Source organism: Ambystoma mexicanum, chromosome 4p (assembly GCF_040938575.1).
Source record: "Ambystoma mexicanum isolate Mex_15411 chromosome 4p, UKY_AmexF1_1, whole genome shotgun sequence".
Taxonomy (NCBI): domain Eukaryota; kingdom Metazoa; phylum Chordata; class Amphibia; order Caudata; family Ambystomatidae; genus Ambystoma; species Ambystoma mexicanum.
In genome coordinates this window covers 735746179-735765964 of record NC_090927.1, presented here as the reverse complement: position 1 = coordinate 735765964, position 19786 = coordinate 735746179, and the positions used below count along the sequence as shown (strand labels likewise).

The 19786-nt window shown below is 49.5% G+C and overlaps 1 protein-coding gene across 2 annotated transcripts in view; it reads left to right on the top strand.

Annotated features, from left to right (window-relative positions):
• PHIP (pleckstrin homology domain interacting protein) overlaps positions 1–19786 on the top strand; it is a 2101228-nt gene that overhangs the window by 1244434 nt on the left and 837008 nt on the right. For both annotated transcript variants that reach the window (XM_069606291.1, XM_069606290.1), the window contains exon 25: positions 19499–19606. In XM_069606291.1, the coding sequence (XP_069462392.1) occupies positions 19499–19606 (108 nt within the window). The remainder of the gene's footprint in view (positions 1–19498; positions 19607–19786) is intronic.

Below are 19786 nucleotides of genomic sequence, written 5' to 3'. Positions count from 1 at the left end.
GCCAATGTGAAGGCCTACCCCATTCATGCACGCCAGCAGTGGTCCAATCAGGGACAACTGAGTCTCTCATGCCCTCGTGCACACCAGACATCCTGGCACTAGTACTGTGGATTGGGGTCAGCCAGTCCCAACCCACTTCCTGGATACCAACATCCGTGACTTGCAGGTGACCGTGAAATAAGCTGCTTTCTCGATCAACTGCATGTCCAAATAAGGAATTCCTGGGTCACGAAGACCAGGGGGGGCAGGCCAAAGGACAAAATGGCTAAAGGAATAGACCAGACCTTGTGGCAAGGCCATGACTGGCACTAGCCACTGTCATGAGCCAAAATGTGGTAAGCATGGTATAGCTCTGTAACAAATTATAAACATAAGAAATAAAGCTTCTGCTGCTACCAGTATATTCCTAGGCACACTTTGCAGTCACCAAAATATCCAAAATCCGAAAGTGGCAACAGTCAAAATAAAGTTTCACAGTACTGACAGTCTGAAGGACGTATCAGTTTACCCATACCAGTGAGCGAAAGCACAGGGCAGGGCAGTGCAGCTGAAGGCTGTGATCCACTGGAAAAAGTCAGGTCAGGATACTGGAACGAAAGCAAAAGGTTTGGGGTGGGGGGCTCCACAAATATAGAGGAAAAGTTGTGTTTAGAGAAATGCTCCCTAACACCAATCTATTAATACATGCTAAGGACTGGGATTGAGTGAATGCCCTTATCTGAACGTTTTTTTTTTTTTTTTTACTCTTATTAATGATGACCACTGGCACTTCCCGTGAAGTTTTTACTTTGGAACTGGTGGGAAACTGGTCTATGCTTATTCTGAATTACTTATTATTTACATTTCTATGCATCTGAGTAATTACCTGCGTGTTTACTGGTTATTGAATCTAATGTGATTCCCTTTCTCCTAAGGGTGAATGTATATTTCTGTTTTATTAGTGTTGGTGTGACAATATTTGACCAAGGTTTTACTTGCTTAGTCTGTATTTTGAAGGTCTAATAAGCTATTGCATATTTCTAATGGATTGTACGCTCCCACTGGTTCCTCATCTTGGATATATATTCTCCTGCTTTACAGCTCTCTCAAAAATTTTTCCCAGCAGGGTGCGTTGTGTAACATCAATGCAGGTACAAACCTTGTCCTTCTTCCGTGTGTCCAGCACGCTACTCGGGTACTTCGCTTCAACAATCCTCTGAGAGACTTCTTTTTTTCAAAATTCTTTCGAACTTTTATTAGACTTTGCCAATATGTTTATTTCAAAACCATCCGGTTTCCAAAAGTATTGTGATTGTGGAGTAAATATGTTGCTTACCAATCCTCACAGAGTTTGTCTGGGGTGCCTCAGTACCAATCACGTTGTGGCAGATTGCGGCTCATGTCAGGTTATAACACCAAAGGCCTTACAGGAGAGAGCCTCCAAACAAGCCCTAGGTTGTTCAGCTTTGAAGTCTCCAAGTACGACACCATCGAAGATCCAACCAGAAGAAAAGAGCTCCTCGTCTGATCAAATGCACGATAAGGAGAAAAAACACTGCAAGAGATCCCACTCGAGGATCGACAACCATCATTCTTCTAATTCCTTGTTGAAGAGGAAGAGAATCAGAAGGCATTCATCAACGCAGAGAGATTGGTACGGTTCCTGTGTAAATCCGCCTCCGCTGAAAAGTGGGAAGAGTTTCGCATCAAGATATGATGCAGGTCTTAAAAAAAAAAAAGTGGGCCTGCATGTTCTCTCTTCCTCCGGAAGAAAGACCTTCGAGCCCACCACGACCAATGAGGCCGGCAGGGACTGTACTCACCTGAATGTTGACGCCATTAGCAGCTGTTACATTCTTGAACGTTCCATCTGCGCCATTCACATCACAGCCTAAACCTCCAAAGAAGTTAATAATCCTTCAGTTGATTCATCCCAAAGTCTACAAGGGATTTTATGTCCCCTTTTCAGGACATTTTTGGTGACAACAACCCGGTTCCCTTCTGGATTGAGCCCATGGATCTTCCTTGACATCATGAGGTGTTCCTGGATGAGGAAAAGAGGTTGTCTCACTTGGCTTTAGCCCTGCACAACGCTAGTGGCTTACACACTTCGCCTGAGGTGGAATTCCCACAGGAAGATCTTGGTGCCCATACAAATGTGGCATATAGGAAAATGATCAATGTGACTGATGCCTTAGTTTGGCGGTCCCTCACTTGGCAACAGAACGGAATGTGACTTGACTGACATTCTGGGCAAGGGCACATCCATTGGTCCTGTCCTCCCATTACATAATGCCATCAAAAATCCTCTCATAGAGCTATGGAAGACTTGCTGCTTGGGGCCAGCAGTCCACAAGGATTTTGCTAAGAAGTACATAGCAGCCCTATTTGATCCAGATATCTGGCTCATGATAGTCTGGTAGCACAGGCTGCGACTGTGAGCAATAAGCTAAGCACCTATTAATCCTTACCCCATGACAGAGATGACCAGCATTACGACTCTTTAGGGAAAAAGGTGTTTGCCTCACACACACACCCTTTGGTCTGTGATCGCGGAGGCAGACTAGCACATCCCAGAGGATGAAATGAGGAAAGGTTTCCTCAACATACTGGAGGATGGCAAGGAAGGAATGCGCCAATCCCTGCAGTCAAGACTCGACACAGCCGATTGTGTTGAGGGATCTATGGCAGCAAGTTCTGTCATGTGAAGATTCGCCTGGCTAAGAAGATCCGGCAATACACCGGCCATCGGCCGTTTCTGTGTCTTTCCCCTCCAATACGGGCCCAGCCACAAAACCTCTTTAAGGAAATCTGCCACACACACTGCTAGAAGGGCGTCTGTGACACTATTTGCAAGATTGATGCACCATTACTACAGACTCATGGGCGCTTCAGGTAGTCGTCCAAGGTTACTGCCTCCTACTTTAAAAGCACCCGCCAGATTGTCTCCACACCAACCAATACCCCACCCTCCTCTGCCTATGGCCAGCCCACCCCCTTTTCCAGACCCACTGATCCTGCAAGAGGTTTACACTCTTCTGGAGAAGGGGTCCACAAAGTTGGTACCTATTCAGGAATGGAACGGGGGGTGGTTTTTCCACTATTTGTTGGTACCAAAGAATGACTGAGGTCTGTGACCCATTTTGGGACTGAGGCTCTTGAACAAGTTCATCGGGAAAGACAAATTCAAGATGGTAACACTCTCACAGATCTTCCAGGCCTTGGTAATTCAGGATTGGTTCGTATCACTCTACCCACAGGACACTTACTTCTATGTGATCCATCAAAAGCACAGGCAGTGCCTGAGGTTTGTCATAGGCATCACTCACTAGCAGTTTCGAGTTATTCCTTTCGAGCTTACCTCCGCCCCAAGGGTCTTCACCAAGCTGCTGGCGGCAGTGGCAGCTAGTCCCAGGAAATGGGGATTCATGTCTTGTCCTACCGGAACGGTTGGTTAATCAGGGCACAGTTCCCGGATCAAGCCCTGGATCATCTGTCGTACTTGCCACCTATTCCATAAGCTTGGATTCTCGCTCAATTTAAAGAAATCTCAGCTGACACCTTCTCAAATGTTCCATTTCATTGGAACGGTCCTTGATTTTACCTCTGGCTAGGCTTTCCCTCCCGAGGGGGCTCTAAATATCCTGCAGATAGTCACCAAATTCCAGACCGCCCAATACCTGCCAGCCCTAGACTTCCTATGGTTGCTCGTCCTCATGGCATTCTCTATCTTCCTGGTGCCAGAGGCTCGGTTGAAAATGAGATTGCTTACTACAGCGAGAATGACACTGGGGAGGTGACCTGGGGCACGATTTGTGATGCAAGGAAGGCTGTACTTAGGGGCCACTTAATAGAACAAGCAGCACAACGTGGGAAAGCTAGGAGGTTAGTGCAGGAACATTTAGAAGGGGAAGTTTGCAGACTGGAAGAAGCACATAAGAAGAAACCCTCCCGGCGCGCTCTAAGAGACCTCAGGATGGCCAAAAAAGCGTTGGAAGCACATCACATGGGGAGGGCGGCCTATGGCATGATGCGCACCAGACAATTTTTTTACACAAAAGGGAATAAAGCTAACAAACTATTGGCAGCCAAATTAGGTAGGCAGACTAAACAAAACAGGATAGACTTCCTGAGGGATAAATCAGGCAAAGGCACATACTCTGAGGAGGGTAAATGCCGCATCATAGAGGAATTTTTCAGGGAACATGCGATCCCACTTGAAAGGGATCTGCACCACGCCAAAGAATTTATAGCCAAGGCGGACTTCCCCCAACTGCCGGATTCCTTAAGGGAATCCTTGGAAACCCCAATATCGGCAGAAGAAGTAGAACTCGCCATCAAAAGACTCCCTAATGGCAATGCTCCGGGCCCAGACGGATTCACAAACACATTTTACAAAACTTTTGCAAAAGAACTCACACCGCATCTCACAAAGCTATTCAACATTCTATGGGAAACCGGCTCTGTTACACAGTCTATGGCTGAATCAATCACAACCTTAATTCTAAAACCCGGGAAAGACCCTGTAGACTGTGCTTCCTACCAGCCCATAGCCTTGCTCAATACTGATGCCAAGCTGTTTAGTAAAATCATTGCGTGCCGTCTAGGGGAGGTATTACCTACACTAATAGACAGAGACCAGACAGGCTTTATTCAGGGCCGAACGACTCATGACAACATTCGGAGAGCAATTGATCTAATAGCTTTGGCCCCCTCCATAGCAGGCCCCCTCTCTCTGCTATCTCTAGACGCCCATCAGACCTTTGATAGTATGCCATGCGACTATTTGCACTTGGTCCTGAAGGGCTTCGGTTTCGGCGCACAATTCTCCAAACTGATCCTGGCCAACTTCCAGATCCCCTCTACACAAATACGGGTCAACGCCCATTGGACATCACAGATGACCCTCGGCAGAGGGACTAGGCAGGGGTGTCCCCTATCGACATTGGTATTTGCTCTTGCAATGGAACCTCTGGCCCAACACATCCGCCTTCACCCCCGAAATCCATGGGTTCGAGGTGAAGGAACAGACCCATAAAGTAGTGTTATACGCAGACGATGTGCTCTGTTTCTTGAGGAGGCGCAGACATCGGTCCCCTCGCTTATGAATCTACTCGATAGATTTGTGCAAATCTCGGGTTCTCCAGCATGGGGTCTGGCATGGATTCACATGCTCATGAATATTCCCCGTTGTCAGGCTGTGAATCCTCGGTAAAGAAAAATCAGTATCAGTTTAGTTTCTGATCTGTCTTTCCTAGTAGTAACCAATCACTGATCTCTGCGTCATACTGACCACAGCCAATGACTGCCCTCTACCTAAGCCCCGCCTCTGGCAGCCATCTTCAGATTTTTACCGCACGTTCAAATGTTGGGAGTCCTCGTGCTTAGCTCTCGAGCTTTTACTGCGTGTTTCACGCTTTTTCAGGTGAATGTTCACATTTTATCGGTTAATCGAGCCTCAAGCTCCACCGTTTCTACTCCGTTAACGGCTACCCGTTACCGGATTTTCCTACGCCCCTCAAGGGTGAAGATTTCGTCGAATCAACTTCTTGGAGGATTCCAGAGATTCGCGGCCTACTTCGAGATGGCCCAGGACGCGAGTTTGTCACCCGGACCCAAGCTGTTTCGCAGCTGCCCTGGATGCGGGCTGCAGAAAGTGTTTAAGGAAGACGAACATTCGCGATGCCTCTACTGTCTTCATGGGGACAAGACTCATGTAGAGAAGGACTGCCAGTTCTGCAAGAACTTGTCGGAGCGGACCATGAGGGACCGTCGATCCCGTCTCGCCAGCTTGTTGGAGAAGGGCTCAACAGGTGAGAAGAAGAAGAAAGGGTCCGAGCGGGCTTCTAAGTCCTGTGCGGGCGCCCCGGCGACGGGGGCCCAACACCAGACCAAGCGCCGCGAGTCTGCTGGCTCCGGGAGCGCCGAAAGGTCGGGCTCTTCGGTCGCCAGGCAGGGCGCGCCTTCCCCGGCACCGTCAACCACGAGCCAGCGCTCCGGTTCGGGGAAGAGGAAGTCCGAAACCCTGGGTAAGCTTCGGGAGAAGTCCCGTCCGATCTCGGAAGAGGGGGAGCGAGGCGTCGCCCCTCCCCCTAAGGAGAAGGCCCGGGACGCACCTAAGTTGGTGAAGGCCCCTACCCAGCAGGCAAAGACCTCTATCGAGGCGATCGCGGCGACTCTGGCCAAGCCGGCAGAGACCCCGCCAGCGGAGACTGCCTCCGGGACTATGAGTTTCCCTGACACCAAGGAAGGAATCCTCTTTTCAGCCCATCGTCATGGCCACCATGATGGAAGAGGCGAGGGGGGGCACGGTAGCCTCCTCGAGCTCAGAGTCAGCCTCGGAGGAGGAACTGACCGAGGCCGTGAGGAACCTCGAAGTCCAATTCGAGAAGGTTCGATCCCGTAAGGAAGATCCTCGGGAGATAACCGAGGAAGAGCAGCCTTCCCTTCCGGCGCAGCCGGAACCTAGGCCTCAGGGTGGCTCAGCTGCCATTTTTTCTGCGATCCGGTCCTTATGCTCTGAGATAAGGACGAGATTCCCACGGCCCAGGCCGGAGGACCCGCAACCTGGCCCGTCGGGAAGTCCTCAGAACAAACGACAGAGGACCCAACCCTCTCCTCCACTCGCCCCCGTAAGGCCTACAGTTCCCTCCTCATCCTCCCACGAGTCGGGAGATGACGGTGCGATGGGCTTGACAACGGGTTCTGAGGGCGACGACGACGGAACGGGTCTCCCGTCGCACGGGCCTCGCCACCCGACGAGATTGGCTCATTCCACGCCATGATCGCCAGGGAGTCCGAATTGTTCCAGCTCTGCCCGGAGGAGCAGAAAAAGGAAGCTTTCCTCTATCAGCGCCGGGAGGCCAAGAGGAAGACTGTCATCGCGGTGCTTCTAACCGATGACATCTGGGAGGAGGGCCTGTCGGTTCTCAAGAACCCCTCCACGGCACCAGCCAAACGGGACGAAGAAAGCGGCGGGGTCAGGAGTCTTGACGTCGAATTCCCGCCGGACGGCGAGGGAAAGAAGTTGGACGCCATGGGGCGGCGGTCATTTCGTCGGCGGCGATGACAATCAAAGCGGCCAACGCCCTGGCGATCGTGGCCCGTTACGACAGGGAGCTGTGGTTTATGCTGGCCCCCATATTGGACTTCCTTCCGGACGACAAAAGGTCCAAAGCCCTGGAAATACCTCAAGAAGGCGAGGTGGCGTCGGACCACGCCATAACGGTGGCAACTGATATTGCCGATACCGGGTTCCGCCAGCTGGGCAACGGTGTTTGCCCACGACAACGGGGTTGGCTCCGGGCGACCGACTTCCGTCAGGATGTCCAGACCAGGGTGTTGGACATGCCGTTCGACGGCAGCAACTTGTTCGGGATGGCGGTGGACGAATCCCTCCAAGCCATAAAGACGGACACGGAGACGGCCCGCGCCCTAGGAGCCCTTCAGCAACGACGGCCCTTTCGGAGCTCCGGAGGCAGACCGGGTGCATCCAAGGGATCCAGCGGTGGCTCGTCCTACCGCCAGGCGGCACGCTCCTCGTCTCAGGAGGCCTACAGGGGTCGCGCCAAGCAGGGAGCGCCTCGCCGCCGTCGGCAAGGTGGCCAGGGCGGCAAGGCCACCAACTCCAAGCAGGACTGAACCGGCCGTGGTCTCGGGCCCCCACCGAAGCACCCTGGTGGGAGGCCGGCTGACGAATTTCGTCGGCGTGTGGAAGTCCATCTCCACCGACCGTTGGGTGCTGGATACCCTGGCAAGAGGACACTCTATCGAATTCCTGAAGAAGTGCCCTCACGTTCCACCTGTGGCCAGGAAGGACAATCACGTCCCGCAACTGCTGTTGGAAGTACGGGCGATGCTCAGGAAAGGCGCCATCGAGCTTGTCCCAAAGAGGCTCCGGGGCCCCGGGGTGTACTCAAGGTACTTCCTCGTCAGGAAGAAGACGGGCGGCTGGCGCCCCATCCTGGACCTTCGTCGTTTGAACAAATACATCAGGTCACAAAAGTTCAGGATGGCCACCCTCCAGCACGTACTGGGACAGCTGGAGGAAGGCGACTTTCTATCGTCGTTGGACCTGGAGGATGCATACTTCCACGTTCCCATCCTCAAAAGTCACCGAAAGTTCCTCAGGTTCGTCGTCCAGGGACGCCACTACCAATTCAGAGCACTGCCGTTCGGATTGAAGTCGGCCCCCAGAGTCTTTACCAAGTGCCTAGCACCTGTGGCGGCGTGGCTGCGCCTGCAGGGGATTCAAGTCTACCCCTACCTGGACGACTGGGTCATCTGCTCAAGGACAAGGGAACTCGCCGTCGAACACACTGCGAGGACCTTCCAGCTACTCACAGACCTGGGATTCGCCATAAACTACCCAAAGTCCCACCTGGTGCCGTCGCAGGTGGCCCTATTTCTGGGAGCGAAGCTCGATACAGTGAGGCGCCTGGCGGCACCGTCGGAAGAACGGACGAAGACCATTCTAGGCAAAGTGCAGCGCCTGCTAGCCACGGACGTTGCCAGGTTGAGGTCCATCAAGTCCCTCCTCGGGATGATGTCCTCTTGCATCTACCTGGTGCGCCTCTGCAGACTACGGATGCACCCTCTTCAAGAATTTCTCGACGCCCGTTGGATGCAGGCGACGGGCACCTTTGAAGACAGGAACCCCCTCAATGAGGTGTTCCGGCGGGCGATTCAGTGGTGGGGCGTTCGAGCGCACCTCACGGCTGGCAAGGACTTTCAGACGCCGGCGTACCAGGAGACGGTGATGACGGACGCCTCCCTGGAAGGTTAGGGCGCCCACACCGGAGATCTCCACGCAAGAGGCCTCTGGCTCCCGGAGGAGAGGCTCCTGCACATCAACATCCTGGAACTCCGAGCCGTGTTCTGGGCTCTCAGATCGTTCCTCCCGTCGCTCAAGGGCAAGGTGGTGCGGATCTTCACGGACAACACCACGACAATGTTTTACATACGGAAGCAGGGAGGCACCAGATCCCCAGCCCTATCCAAGGAGGCACAGGATCTGTGGCACTGGGCGGTCGGCCAGGGGATGTTCCTGGTTCCCTTCCACCTGGCAGGAGAAAGAAACGCCATCGCCGACTCGCTCAGCAGGGAGCTGCGCGCGTGTCACAAGTGGGAACTGCGCCAGGAACAGGTGGATCAACTCTTCCGACAATGGGGCAAACCCCAAATCGACCTGTTCGCAACAGCGACGAACTCGAAGGGCTCCTGCAGCGCTAGAGTTTGGAGGCTACGATATACCGGCCGATTGCAGAGAGGTTCTTGCAAAGGCCAGGGCGTCCTCGACTCTCGAATGCTACGGTCATAAGTGGAAGAGGTTCTCTATCTGGTGCCGAGCACAGAAGACCAATCCCCTACGGATTACGGCCCCTCAAGTGCTGCCGTACCTGCTATCGCTGGCAAAGGCTGGGCTAGCCCATGCCTCCATTAAGATTCATCTGGCGGCGATCTCCAGATATACCAGAACCACAGGACGGACGTCTCTGTGGTCCCAACGACTGGTAAAAGAGTTTATGAAAGGACTGTTCCGGTCGTTCCCGCCGGTGAAGGCCCCGGCCCCGGTATGGGAACTTAACGTGGTGCTGACCAGGCTCATGGGACCCCCATTCGAGCCGATGCACTCCGCACCGATGAAGTTTGTGTCGTGGAAGACTGCATTCCTGGTGGCCATTACCTCCGCACGACGAGTGGGAGAGATCCAGGCCCTATCCTGCAAAGCACCGTACTTGACTTTCCATGCCTCGAGGGTGGTGCTTAGGACGCACCCCTCCTTTATGCCCAAGGTGCCGTCGGACTTCCATCTTAACGAGCCCCTGGTGTTACCCGTTTTCTTCCCGTCTCCTTCGTCGCCGGCCGAGAGGACTTTGCACTCGCTGGATGTGGCTAGAGCGCTGAAGTTCTACGTGGACCGCACAAAGAGTTTCCGGAGGACATCACAGCTGTTCGTGAACTTTGGACCTGTGAATCAAGGGAAGGCTCTCTCGAAGTCTTCTTTTTCCAGATGGCTCTCCGGCTGCATCATGCACTGCCACCGGTTGGCTAACCGACCGCTGCCAGGCCGTCCGAGAGCCCATTCGACCAGAGCGATCGCTGCTACTACGGCGCTCTTATCTAGTGTGCCCCTGCTGGACATCTGCAGGGCGGCTACGTGGAGGTCGACGCACACCTTCACGAGATTCTACTGCGTCGATCGGGATTCCAGGGAGGAGTCCAGGGTCGGCCAAGCAGTGCTGCGCAACCTGTTCGCTTAAGGTGAGCCTGGTGAGGAGGTAAGAGATGCTTAATGTTGAGTTTTTTGTATTGCTTAATGTTGAGCCTTTTGCCACCTCCCGTGGTTGTGCATGTGTGTACTGCTATTTATTCTTATATTCATGAGCATGTGAATCCATGCCAGACCCCATGCTGGAGAAGGAACAAGTTACTTACCTGTAACTGTTGTTCTCCAGCATGGGTCTGGCATGGATTCACATGCGAACCCTCCCGCCTACCCCTCTGCGACTCTTCACTTGGTCATACTGCCACTTCACGTGCTACCAAATCTGAAGATGGCTGCCAGAGGCGGGGCTTAGGTAGAGGGCAGTCATTGGCTGTGGTCAGTATGACGCAGAGATCAGTGATTGGTTACTACTACGAAAGAGAGATCAGAAACGAAACTGATAATGATTTTTCTTTACCGAGGATTCCCAGCCTGACGACGGGGAATATTCATGAGCATGTGAATCCATGCCAGACCCATGCTGGAGAACTACAGTTACAGGTAAGTAACTTGTTCCTTTCTCAATAAACAAGGCCAAATCAAAGGGACTAAATCTTTCCGAATCACCAGAGGTGTTGGATGCCTTACAGAATACATTCTCTCTTAATTGGGTAAAATCCAAAAAAACGTACCTAGGGGTGCACTTAACTCCCAATTACTCCGGGTTGGGGAGAGCCAATATCCCTCCACTAATAAAAGGCGCAAAGGAATCTCTTCTAAAATGGGCTCCACAGGAGATATCCTGGCCCAAGGCGCATAACAGCCGTCAAAATGACCTTGCTACCCCGGCTTCTTTATGCATTTCAGGCGCTCCCAATTCTGTTTCCAGAGCGTGACTTACAAGAGCTGCAGAAAGAGATGTCGAATTATATGGCACCATAAAACACCCAGAATTCAGCGTAAGGTCCTCACCAGAAGCAGGCAACTTGGAGGCCTGGGTCTCCCCTCCATTCTAAGACATTATCGAGCATCCCAAATCGCCCCCATCCTAGGCTGGGCCATTCAAGATGACCCCCCCAAATGGCAGGACATTGAGCAGCTGTTCGCTGGGGCCCCACTCTCTCACCTCCCTTTCATACCGTGTGAGGCACGAAGCTCCCGAAAGTCCCTTCTCCCTACTACGAGCTCCACACTCAGATGTTGGGACAGACAGACCACTCTGAGGGGGTTTGCCCCGGGACTGGGCCCATTAACCCCAATCACACAGAACCCAACCTTCACCCCAGGGCTTCAGCCTAGATCATACCAAAACTGGTCAGGAACAAAGGTTTTGAGGCTGCAGGAGATGTATACCGACAACAATCCCCTGACCTTCACACAATGTTAAGGAGAAATTCAACCTCCCAGAAACCGAAAGATTTAGATGCATCCAACTCAGGCACTGGATCACCAACCCGTCCATTAGAAAAGCTGCTACCAGGCCTCCCACAGGCCTGGAGTTAACTGCCTCAGAGGGTCAATGCGCACACAAAGTTGCAACATGCTACCGACTACTTGAAAACGTCCCGGAAGAAGAAAAACTCTTACATGCTTGCATGGGAAAGGGAGCCGGGCAGGGAGGTAGCTCCAGAATCATGGCAGCGAATCTGGGACAGAGCACACCGGGCGTCCAGATGCACAACAGTGTGGGAATGCGCAGTTAAAATATGCTATTGATGGTACTTCACGCCACAGAGACTGCACGCAATGAATGTTGATTACCCTGATGTATGTTGGCATGGATGTGGGGCTAGAGGGGACTTGGGGCATATGTGGTGGCACTGCCTGATCATTCAATCCTACTGGTTGGAGGTCGGGTCCAAAATTAAGGATATCTGTGGAACCCTCCTCCCCATGGACCCATTGGTGATGTTACTGGGGGACGCCCCAGAAGATGGATCATATCCGCAATCTGGCCCCAGAGCGCGACTAATCACTCAACTACTGATGGCGGCTCGCTTTACACGCACGCGATTATGGAAAGATCTGGAAAGTCCCCACATTGCACACTAGTGGGTAAAGATTTGGGAGCTTTTGGGAATAGAGAAGCTAACCGCCGCAAAAGAAAACTGGACAGACAAATTCCGGAATATCTGGGGCCCATTTTTAGACCACATGGAAGAAAAGGAACACATGTTCTTCCAACCAAGATTGGTTAAATACCTTCTCCAGCCCTGAACACCTTGAGAATGAAGGCAGGCCCAATTGAACTGAAAGCAGAATGAGGGGATGCTACAGGGCTTGGGAAGCAACATCCGGATTGGAGATGACTCTGGTGAAGGGTTCCTTTTTCTTTTTTTTTTCTCGTCTTCTTTCCTCCTTCTCTCCTTTCTCTTCTTTTCCCGTTCTACAATGGAAAATGCCACAAAACATAAAGCTACAAAATTACACCCCCAGGGTACTTGCGAAATATAGTTACTAATAGAATCATAAAAGAAGTTAAAACGAAATGTTTATGCATGGTTGAAGATATCTGAAATTGGAAGCACAGTGACAAATGCTGAAGGTTATAAAGTATGTGAATTTTGATAAATGACCCGGTGGACGAGCACCACTGGACTGACTACAGCCGAACTGTAATCAAGTAATGTTGCCACTGATTTGGTTTATGAAGGAATTCAATGTGTATTGATGTTTCAATAAAAAGAGAAAATGAGATTGCTGCAGTATGCTTTCATGTCTCAATGGTCACAGTTCAAGTCAGGCTGTATGACTGACTTGATTCAAGTCCAGAGCAGAGTCGCTCAGGATTTCTTGTGGTGGACTTGCACAGAGACCGTAATGGCAGGAGGACCGTTTTGGCAACCATGGCCAGACACAACCCTACTGACGGACTCATCTCTGAAAGGCTGGTGCTCTAACCTGAACAAGTTGACGGTGTGTGGGTTATAGTCCCTGGCAGAGACACAAAAAACCTGTTGGAGCTGAGGGCAATCAGATGGGCTCTGATGGCATTTTTTCTCTCTATACATTGGAAGACTGTCCTGACCATAACGTACAACACAGTGGCCATGCACTACATCAACAAGAGAGGTGGTCTAGGGTGACTTACCCTGTGCAGAGCATTACAGAATAAGATCACCCTTTCTGCAATTTACCTCACCGGGAAGGAGAATACGATGGCGGACGTCCTGAGCAGGCAGGGCTTGGTATCCCACGAGTGGGAGCGGTGTCACGAAGTTCTTCTACAGATCTTCGCACTTTGGGGAACCCCTCAAGTGAATCTATTCGACTCCAGTGTGAACAAGAAGTGCCACATTTTCTGCTCCTGGGAATTCCCCCTGAGAGGAGCACTGGGGGACGCATTGGTGGTGGACTCAAACTTCCGTCTCCTGTATGCGTTCCGTCAAGTGATCAGGAGTTTGAAGATGTATGGAGCAACCATGATACTAATTGCCCCCAACTGGGCCAGGAAGATGTCACCCAGACCTTTTGGACATGGCCATCTGTCCTCCACATCGTCTTCACTGGAGCCTGGACCCCCCGCTACTTCCTTTCTCTGGACAGGGGGCTGGTACTTCACCCCAATGTCTATATGTTCAACCTGCACACCTGGCTCCTGAATGGTTAAGGTATAGGGATTGTGACCTTCCGGAAGATCACATGATGGAGTTGTTGCTTTCGGCCAGAAGGCCAGCAACAAAGGCTCTATATACCACTGCCATTGAAAGAAATTCAAAAGTTATTGCAGAGCACAGGATGTGTATCTTTCTTATGTGACACCTCAAGCATGTTGCCATTCCTTCATCAGGCAAGACAAGAGCCTTCAGGTCGCCACCATCAAGGGCTATTTAGCAGCGCTTACTGTTTTGAAGCGCACCCCAGAACAAGGGTTGTACTTCTTGATCCCCCTGGTGGTGCGATTTTTAAAAGGCTTGACTAATACTTTTCCTCCAACAGTTTTCAGATTACTGGCATGGTATTTCAATTTAGAGTTACATTTTCTCCATTTGAACCATTAAATGTGTGCCCTCTGAGGCTACTATCTTTGAAGAGAGCCGTTTTGGTTGCCATTTACTCAGCCAGGGGAGAGTTATCGAATTGCAGGCCCTGTCCTGTAAACCACCTTTTACTGTATTGTCCAGTGACGAGGTGATTTAGAGTGCGTGCATCGTTCCTTCTGAAGGTCGTATCAGAGTTTCACCTGTCAGACAATATGTCTGCCAGCCTTCTATCCACCTCCTAATCCATCCAATGAGGAAGAAAGGCTGTATCGACTCGACTCCAAGAGGGCTCTGTGTTTCTATGTCACCAGGACAAGATAATTCAGGCTGGAACAGAAGATAAGCTGTTCATTGGCTCTACAGGGCTGAAAACTGGTAAAGGAATAACTAAGCAAACAATCTCTAGATGGATAGTGTTTTGTATGTCTGAATACTACACCAGAGCGGTTAAGGAAATTCCTGAAGGCTTCAGGGCACATTACACTAGAGGTGTGGCTGCTCTGCTCGCCAAAAAGGAGTACTTGTAAATGATATCTGCCATGCCGCAACATGGTACTCCATACACACGTTTGCAAAACACTACTGCCTGTACACAGTATCTGCAAATGAGTCTTGTTTCTGCAGGGCTGTCCTCCAACAAGTGGTGACATAATATCTATAAAGTTTGCTCCTCTGTAATGGTCTTACTGCTATGGGAGTCTATCTAAGACCAGGAATCGGTTTCAGTACACAATCCATTAGTAGAACAAATGACTTGCCATTGGTAATGTTCTTTCTACTAGATGTTCCTCTCGCTGATTCCTCGTCGCCCTTCCAGCATACCCCACGGTTACCACGCTCTCTAATGCAATTGTACAAGGTCTCTCCTTTAAGGCTAATAATTATTTTTTGTCCCAAATCCATGACATGGTTGTGCAATGGGGAAGAACAAGGTCGCTGGGCGTAGAGCGCACAGTTTGTACCTGCATAGGCGTTGCGTCCGGTCACGAAGACAACTCCTCGACGGCCATCAACACATGCGCGCACGACAACCCCGGCTGGGGAAAAAGTTTCAGAGAGCTGTAAAGCAGGAGAGTAAATATCGAAGATGAGAAATTTGTGGGAGGAACATCCAGCAGAAAAAACATCACCAGGGGTAAGTAATTTGTTTTTTATACTTGCACGTCTAACTGGAATTATTGGTGGTGATCTTTGTGGACTCCTTGTAGCCCTAGACCACGTTCACATCCTTCCGGAAACTAAGCCTTGTTGCTCTGCTACCTTGCCTTGATTGGGTTTGGCCAACTTCTAGGAACAATTTCTCTTTTATGCAAATTTCCCTCTATATTATATGGATCCCCATACCTTTTACTGTTGTTTTTGACCTGTCCTGACTTTTTACAGTGAAGTGAATCTTTCAGGTTCACTTCCAGTGCCCTTTGTGCCCTTTTTGTCATGGGGAAACGGACTAGTCCTTTTGACTGTCAGTACTGGGAATTGGTTTCCCTTTTGTCTTTTACTTTTTACCTTCTTCAATAACTTTTTACACAGCAAATGCAGTTGCATGGGGTTACTTTGGCATCACCCTAGCCTTTTAACTATGGGATTTTTGGTTACTTTTGAATGTATCTAAAGACAAACTGGTGGCAGCAGTTATTTACCATTTTTGCTATGCAAATTTGCTATGGTATGCACTTTAGCGTTGACTGCGTTTTGTTCTTTGGCCTTCTTCCTGCCTTCTCAAGTCTGGAAATCCCTAATATGGTCATGCATTTGCATGGGAAAGCTGCTGCTTTCACGGGCTAGTGCATGCCATTTGTGTGTGGACCCAGGAAGTGAGTTGGGACTGGCTGGTCCCAATCCAGAAGCTTGTGCCGGAAAGTCTTGTGTGCATGCACGCAAGAAAACCACAGTGGTCCCTGATTGGGCCAGTGCTGCCTGAGCGAGAGGATCCTTGGCTTTGGACGGCTGAGTTTAATCACTCACCTGAATTGAGGAACAGGAGTAGTTCTGCGGCCATTCCAGCAGATCAGCAGATCAGCAACAGAACCAGATATCTTCTGTAGCTGTGCAGCAGACTGAAGACCTGTGACCGACTCCTGAAGAGACCTGGTGACCTTTCCTGCAACTGTCCCAGTGAAGCCCTGTTGGACTACCTGATCTGAGAAGGCCTTTGTTGGTGCGTCGACCCTTGGACTGGTGGGACCAACCAGTCTTGACGACTTCTCGCATTCCGGAATCTTCCCTTGACCAACCGGTTGACCGACCAGTTCTAAATTGGGCTACCGCACCAGAAGCGTCGCTGTACAATGTTTTTGCCTGGAACTTCGGTGGTCGACGGCTAGTCCTACAGGTCGGCTTCCTGCCAAGTGTCAGCTTCCCAGCATCAAGGGATCCTGTCCTTGGAGACCGTCTTTGTTGGTGACTGGAGTGATGCCTGCTGTCGCCCGTGTGCAGTGACTGACGCTAGAGCCGGCCATCCTCCGTCTGCTAATGTCCTGAAGAGACCTGCATCAGTGCCTGTTGCTTTTCCTCTTTAGAAGGGGTTGCACTCTGCTTATAGACACAAATGGAATCTTCCTTGTACCCACAGCTCTTGGGCATCTTCTACTGGATCCAACGGCAGGAAAACCTACCCCCAGCGACTCATAGTAGATATGCCAAGTCACTTGGGAAAATCGGAGTATGGGGGATTACTAATTGCAATATTTACAGCTGCCCCCATCTCCTCCATTCTAAAAGTTTGTGAAGAACTTTGATTTATTCTATTTCTTTGCTTTTTAAACATTTAGTTTAAAAACTGTTCTAAGAGGCAGAAAAAGTATCTTAGCACCACAGGAACCTTTCCTAACTTAGTCCCCTCCCCTAAAGGAACATTGTGTCTTTTTGGGCATAAAGTCCCACTCAACCTAGGGATTGGACTTCTGAAGTTAGGGCTTCTATTAATGTGAACTGGTTTGCCTATTGCATAACTACTTCTCTTCCTTTCAGGTGTCTAGGTGATTTGTGTGCATTTCAAAAACCAAAGGCGACTGTATTGTGTGATATTACCTGCTTAAGTAATTTTTCTATTGTGTTTTGGGGCCTATGATAAATGGTATCTAATTATAATGTTGCTGTGGAAATGGCCGCCAAGTGACGACATTTCCCTAAAAATGCACCCTCCAGATAATCAAACACTTTCCCCAAATATTCTAGGATTGGAGGTAATGATATATAATTATACCCCTCCTAGAATAGTTGGGTAAAGAATTTTAAAGTTCAGGTAAGAAAGGTCGCCTACCTGGCGACTTTCAAAGCAACATTATCACATGGAACCTAATAAATATAGTATTTTTGTACTTAACGATCTAAGTAGAATCATTGTGTATTTCACTGTGTGGACTCATTGTGGACCCCTGACCCCAACCGCCTCTCCTGAGACTAAGCCTTGACCACTCTCCACGCTTACCTTGAATGAGTTTGGCTTACTTGTCTGAGTTCCCCTGGTCACTAAAACTAGGGTGGCCACCTGAGTTATGTCCACCAGGCTAGATTTGAGAAATCCATCTTCACACTAACCTCCCCAGTGTCTTCCTTGTTCACCACAATAGCAAGGCCCCCAAAATCCACAGCTCAGCAATGATTTTGGAAATCCATCTTCACAGTGTGGCTCTAGGGGATGCCTTCTTGGTGAAGTGGACCTTCGACCTCCATAACCATATTTCTTCCTATTCCGGTCATCTTGTTAGTTCTCATGAAGTAAAGGACGTTTCGGGCTCGCTTAATTCTGATTGCTTCAGATTCGGTGAGGCATACATGCTACCTGGAACTTCAATAGTTGACCTTCTGCCGAGCTCATTGTCTTCCTCAGAGGAGGGACCTATTGTGCCAGTCGGAGGGTCGGGTGCTCCACCCGTGGCTCTTGAGAGGTTGTTGTCATGGAATTTGCCAGATGACGTTTTGGAGATGTTGTTTCCTCTGCACATTTCCTCTAACATTTCCATATGTGTGCAGACGGAGGAAGTTCTTGCAATGGTGTAGGGAGAGAGGTTCCGATCTGGTGTCACACCCCCACCTCTGTGGTATTGGAGTGCAGGTTTGGCACAGTGAAAGGATCTTTGGCCTCTTATCTTTGTTCTGCTTGAGAAGAAGCTACAGAAAGAACATTACTGGTATTTTAGAAGTATATGTCACCTACACTCTATAACGTATTCACCAAGCCACTCTTCGACGAAATGGACCATTTGGGTATCGCCTATACTAACTATGCAGACGATACCCAAATTCTCCTTCCTCTTTCAGGAGACTACGTTGCTGACTTGGCTCTGGTGAATAGAATTTACAGCATCGTTTAGGCTTGGATGGCCACCCACGGCCTATGCCTGAACGATGAGAAAACTGAACTCATCATTCTAGGCACCCCAACCCTTTTAGCAAAATTCAGCCCAGACTATGCCAACTTCGCTATCGATGGTAATAACATATAAGTAGCAAAGGAATTGAAGACCTTAGGCTTTTACCTCGACGCTACCATGAACTTCACTAAACAAGTTAACTCCCTTGCATCCGCTACCGCATACACATGCAAACTCATCAGAGCCAGTAAACAATTCCTCTCCACAGACAGCTGCCTCACATTGGCCAGAGCCCTTATACTTTCCAAATTGGATTATTGTAACGCACTTTATATCGGAGCGAACAAAAAAAGTGTTCACAAAATTCTTGTTCTACAGAACAATGCCCTGAGAGCTGCCCTAAAGATCAATAGAAGTGAACATATCTCTGTCACTAGAAGAGAATATAAATGGTTATCCACCTCTGATAAAATTAAACTCAAGATTGCCTCCCTCACCCACAAGTGCCTCAATAACAAGGCACCACCATACCTCTCAAACAGAATTTGCAAAAAAACATACTCTAGACCAACGAGAACAGTTAACTCTAACTGCTTCCTAGTTCCACGATTTAGACTATCCACCATTGGGGGAAATAGCTTCCCAGTCAAGGCAGCGCAACTATGGAACTCCCTACGTCCTGACATCAGAGCCCCCCAGCCTTATGCCTAATTCAGACTGACTTTGACCAACTGGCTAAAAGATAATGACAAATAAGCACTAATACTGTGTACTGTATTTCATACACCTTTGTAATCTCAGTGTTAACTGTTTTAACTGTTCTAACTGTAGATATCTTCTGTAATTATGCAATGTTACTCCGTATATATGTTTGTGATTTTATGCTAGCCTATCTGCCATGTAACCAAGCAGAACATATTCTTTCTGCTGCGCCCTGTTGCTCCAGGGTCTGGTGCGCATTACAAATAAACTAAACTAAATATTTTGCTGATTCTGTATTCTGTTTTTTCCAGGTTTACTATTTTCGGCAAGGCCATGAAGCATATGGTGAGATGGCTAAGAAAAACAAAATATATAGCATAAACACCAAAAAACAGCCCTGGCATAAAATGGAATTACGGGTATGTTATATTTCTCTAGTCTTTTCCTGAACTGCTTTATGCTTTGACCATGCACATAACTATCTGTCTCTGTAAATTAGCTTATTCAGCATAGGATCTGTATCATTTATTAATCACAAGTACATTTCTTCTGGCTTAGTAGGAATGAGAACATTTCTGTAGAAAAAAACCTTTTTTTTT